This window comes from Gossypium hirsutum, chromosome D10, assembly GCF_007990345.1.
Source record: "Gossypium hirsutum isolate 1008001.06 chromosome D10, Gossypium_hirsutum_v2.1, whole genome shotgun sequence".
Classification (NCBI taxonomy): domain Eukaryota; kingdom Viridiplantae; phylum Streptophyta; class Magnoliopsida; order Malvales; family Malvaceae; genus Gossypium; species Gossypium hirsutum.
In genome coordinates, this window is record NC_053446.1 from 10,243,653 (window position 1) to 10,249,268 (window position 5,616).

General features: G+C 33.4%; 1 protein-coding gene across 1 annotated transcript; it reads right to left on the reverse strand.

Moving 5' to 3' along the window:
• Positions 1-731: 731 nt before the first annotated feature.
• Positions 732-3,578, reverse strand: LOC107914190 (glutathione S-transferase zeta class). The gene is made up of 10 exons (XM_016842997.2): positions 3,063-3,578; positions 2,902-2,986; positions 2,757-2,813; positions 2,570-2,655; positions 2,401-2,472; positions 2,216-2,269; positions 2,012-2,087; positions 1,831-1,892; positions 1,399-1,458; positions 732-1,051 (listed from the first exon to the last, which is right to left on the reverse strand). Exons 1-10 carry the CDS (start codon positions 3,063-3,065, stop codon positions 950-952), a joined length of 657 nt encoding a protein of 218 aa, XP_016698486.1. The 5' UTR covers positions 3,066-3,578; the 3' UTR covers positions 732-949.
• Positions 3,579-5,616: the final 2,038 nt, after the last annotated feature.

The window sequence follows — 5,616 nt, forward strand, 5'->3', positions numbered from 1 at the left end:
GTTTCGGAAATCCATAAGTTGAGACATATATATGAATATGCATATATTCCACTCACTTCTTTTACTCCAACTACCTCTATTACAACCCAAGTGTCCCCATATCTATAAGTATTTTAACTTTACCACTACTAGTTGTGCGTATGGATATTAATCCTCTTTATATAAGTTTTGGTAGTTAAATTCTAAAGATAATCCTTTTACTGATTTATTTGCTAAAATTTGTTTTTAAGTTCCTCATTTTCAGTTTCTACTTTTTGAATCATTCATTTTCAGTCATTTCCTTAACTTTTCTATTAACGTAATCATAAATTTAGTCCTCAGTTTTTATAGTTTTGGTTTTATTGATAAACTTTGGACAGAAAAAATAAAAAATTAAAAGGGCAAGGCCAATTTAGGAATAGAACCTACAAAATTTGTCAATTTGGGCTGGTAGTTTGGTGTGGTAGCACTGCGGCCATCCACTCATAAACTTAATGAAAAAAGACTTTGTATATCAACAAATAAGTTAGGCTTCTGTCCTGTGTATTTAAGAATAAGGCTAATCTCGAATATATATATATATATATAAACAAGGCTAACATGAGCGAGCATTTTACTCAATAGTGCAGATGATATATATGTGTTGTTCTTGTTGTAGCTGCTTTTCATGGTTCGAAGGAAGAGCGGAGATTCTAAATGAAATGAACTACAGTTAAATGACATTTCTGCAAACAGGGATAAGAATATGGAGATAAAGAAAACCACCAAATTCGGATAAACATGGCATATATATCTATATATATATCATATGTCTTTCATTAACTTCTGGTTCTGGACTACATAATCCTTATTATCATTGATCATACCCGGGAGGAACCAAGAGCCCTTGTTGAAGATTACCAGCCACCAAACAGATGGACAGTTCAGCAGTAGATATGTACCTCATCCATCCACCATCTTAACGAGTGCCCTATGCTGAAGGAGCATCCGGCTGATTCTCTGGCTTGGCATTTTGGAATTCTGGTAGCTCACTATATGCCTCATTTAACCTAGATAACAGTGGGAATTTAGCCTACAAAATAATAGAAAAAAGGAAGCCATGTTAGTGAGAAAACCTGTTGTACGTCAAGCATAAAAGAGATATCCCCTTCTTGAGGACTTCAAACGTTCAAACCATGGAAAACTTTATCAAAAATTGAATCCTAGCATAAAATGCCAAAGATTTCTAATGGTGATATATGAAGCAATATTTCTCCCTCTAACTCACAAAAATTTCAGAAGCATAAGAGCAAATAGAAAAGCCAAGAATGCATGCCTGCGTTTGAGTGTGCGGAGAGGAATGGCAACTTCAAATGAGTTAAAAGTGAACAAATATCAATTAGATGCAGAAACTAGTAGTTAATGGAATAAGCAGATTACCATGTCAACATTGAATCGTTCAATCCCAGCCAGAATCTGTGGTGCTAGAAACAGATCTGCCTGCAAACAAAGTCAACAGGCCATATTTATGTATGTATTCAGAACATTTCAAAATAAATAGTTTCAGATATTTCTTATTCTAAAGTACATTAGGAGTGAACTTCTAAAAGGGTTTCATAACAAGCAACAGAAGATGATATTAGCTAAGTCAAACAGAACTTAGATCTATGGCTAACTCATTTCATCTGAAATCCAAAGGCATATATAGATCAGGGGCAGAATGGCATCTAGATGATGCCTGATTTACATTTTCTTAATCACATATTGCTGCAGGAAGCACCCCCCCCCCCCCAAAAAAAATAAAATAAAATAAAATAAAATCAAACCACATTAATTCAAAGGCATGTATAAACAGGAGAGAATGAAACTAACCATGGAAACTTCATCTCCAGTAGCATATTTTCCAGCATGATCTTTGAACAGCTTCTCAAGCGCTGAAACAAAGAAGCATTAATCAAATCGATATGCTAGATCTATTAGAGGAAACAATAATCCTGATGGCATTTAATCTTAGGAGGATGGTTATTTGGATGATGCCTTACTCATCACTTACCTTCAAAGCCTTTCTCAATATGAAATTTTGTCCAAGGAATTTTCTCATCTGGACTTACTTTCTCCTCAATGTACTTCTGAAAAGGGAAAAGCAGCAAATCAAACGCAATTCCTATACAGATATCAATAATACCAAAAAAGAATATCTTCGGCTTTCAGAAACGAAATGAATGCATAAAAGAGGGAAATTCAGTCAGAGACAAACCAGTACAGCTAGATTCTGAAGAGGCTGAATGCTAGAGGAAACAATATTTGCAGCCTACAGAATGATGTGAGTACTCATTAGTGTAGCAAAACTTAGTAAAACATGATTAATTAATCATACAAAGCTAAGTCGGACAAGGAAAAAAAGGGTAAAGAAGGAGTGATTCAAATAAGGAAAGCAGAGACCTGGAAATTGAGTGCCTTCTTTGCAAGATCAGATGGCAATAAAGGGTGTTGAGGGTATTTCTCCTCCAGATACTGTTAGATCAAAATTCTGATTTATTAAAAAAAAACAATTCAAGCTAAATACTGAATAGAATAAATGAAAAGAAAAGGGTGGAAACAGAAAAACGACCATGAAAATCGCAAAAGAGTCTGAAATGATCATGTCACCGTCCACCAGCACCGGTACATACCCAATAGGGTTCAGCTTTTGGAATTCTACCCATTTTCCAAGTTTCCACAATGTTTTAATTACAATAATTAATGGATTAGAAACAAGTTAGTGAATCCAGCAAAGAGAAGAAAAAAAAATTTCTGACCAGGACTGAATTGCTCCCCCTTAAGCAAGTTCACGGGTATGTACTGGTATTCCAGACCTGCAAAACGAAAAGAACCCAGTAACTAAAAGTTGTTAGTAATAGACTAAAATGGAGAAAAAGCCCTAAGAAAGAAAAGGGAAGCTACCTTTGAGGTTAAGGGCAATTCTGATACGGAAGGAGCAGGAGCTCCTCCAGTAAGAATAGAGCTTGAGTTTGTTCTCCCCCTCTGCCTGTGTATGTACCAGTTTTACTGTTAAATCATTACTATCATACCAATGTAATAAAGATAATCAGAGAAGATTGTACCATATCTGCAGCGACTACCAATTTCAATAGTCAGCACACAGTATCTTGTTTTTCTTTCTCAAGGATATAAGGACGGTCAACTGCTAAACTCACCACGGGATATAGATTTATCAAAACTCGATTCTACTCGAAAAAATCAAAAAAAATTCGAATTTCGAGTTAAACGAATCGATTTATTCGAGTTAATCGAGTTATTCGAATCAACTCGAATTTTTTTTCGAATTTCGAGTTCAAATCGAGTTGAGTTTTCGAATTCGAATAACTCGAATAATTCGAATATCAAACTATAATATTTTACATTTTTACCCTAAACTCTCAAACTTTTTTACTTTTCCCTCAAAACTTTTATTTTTTCCCACTTTCTCCCCAAAACTTTTACTCTCTTCCCCTCCCAACCCCTCAATCTACCCAAAATCCATTTCCCACCAAAATTTTACTCTCCTATTTATTTTTTCTCAAAATTTTACTCCTAAAAACCCTCAAAGTCTTTTATTTTCCCCTAAAATTTTTACTCCCTCCCACTTTTCTCCTAAAACTTTTATTCTCTTTCCATCTCATCTCCCATCTATCCCAAACCCTCCTCCCTCCAATTTTTTTTAATATTTTCCCTCCAAAATTTTACTCCCCCTATTTACTTTCCCTCAAACTTTTATTCCCCAAAACTTTTTATTTTTCCCCTAAACTTTTACTTCTCACCCTTTACTCTCAAATAAAAAATTAAAATTATCCAAAAAAAATACTAAACATAAATAGTAATAATTTTATTTATATCTACTATTTATATTATTAAATTAAATTTCACATTTTATATTATTTATATTATTGTATTGTTTAGTCATATTGAATATTTATATTAAAATTGAATTATTAATTATGCCATAAAATATTCGTGTTAAAATTTTATATTGGTATCAATTTTACATTTTATTTTTAAAATAACTTTTATTAAAAAATCATATTTTTACATTTAATATATTTTTTAATTCTAAAATACATAGTGACAAGAATCTGAAGATAATTGAAACAACTAAGCAAGCAAAGAAGCTAACCAGTATATAAAAAATTAATAAATAAATTATGAAGTAATGAAAGTTAATAAAAATTTTGATTAAGGTGGACAAATTTTATTACGATGGGTGACAATGGTTACAAAGACCCAAAATTATTTTTTAAAATTTAACTCGAACAAATATATTCGATTCGAATTTCATCTCACTCGACTCGATTCGAGAAAACTTCAAATAAAGTTAGGATGATAAAATGAGATTCGATAACTCGATTAACTCGAAAATTTTCGATTCGATTCGATCGAATGCTCACCCCTAGCTCTATATTTGTACCAGATTCTAAGAACTTGTGTGGTAAAATTCGAATGGGATAAATTTAAACGGTAAACTACCCAATTAGGTCACCAAACTTTTAGGATTCTTTCATTTTGGTCAGTAAAATAATATTATTGCAATTTCCTCACCATTTTTTAGGTTGCTTTTATTTTAGTCAACCAAGTGTTAAATTTTTAATGGCGGATAACTGTACACACCAAATCATGTTTATACTTTTATTTTGGTCACCAAAAAGGGTATTTTATGTTTAAGTATTAGTCTAGCTAAAAAGACATTAAGGATTAAACTGGAACAATAGTAGAAATTAAAATAAGGTAAATTATACCAACAGTCACTCAACTTTGAGGTAGCTGACAAAACAGTCAGGGTGAGTTTGGATGGGCGATGCTTTTACCTGCGATTAGTGTAAAAATAGCGGTGGCGGTGAGATTAGATACTGTAGTGATACTGTTGCGTGAGACAAAAAGTAAGCTAAACGCACTGCACCGCACCCAATCGCTCATCCAAACCCACCCTCAGTCTGGTTTCAATTCAATCACTTAATTTTCAAAAAATAACAAAAACAGCCCTTTTAACCATTTTTCGTTACAAACGTCACATAAAAGTGACATGGCAATTAACTAACCACCACGCTATTTTCAACCCAAAAAATATATAAGGGTAAATGATAAAATAGTCACTCAACTTTCAAAAAACAACAAATCAGTCCTACTAACTTTCAAAAAACCCAGACACCCAAAACGAGGAACAAATAAAACCCTTGAATGAATTCTTCTTGTTCAAGAACAAAACAGAGAACCATGGCTTCCTCATTGTCATTAACCCAAAATTCCATTTTTGATATCCTTTCTAGATTACCCCTTAGGTCCGTGACTTGATTCAAATCCCTTTTCAACGATTGGGCTTGCCTCACCTCGACACCAACTTTTGTTACCGACCATCTTCGTCGCTCTTCTTCTGATCTATCTCTCATCCTCTTTTGCTACAATACTCAATTCAATTTTGACTGTGGGATCTTGCTAATCACCGACCCGACCTAGAATTTCAATTTTCGGTATTCGGTTGTCCCTTTGGAGGAATTGCTTCATTTGTTCATGAAAATCATAAGTTCAATCGATTGTTTGGTTTGTCTAGATATTCCCCTTGTTTTGCTTCTGATTTTGTTTTATGCAACTTGATAATGTTGGCATGAAGTTAGTGTTGTTTAGCTT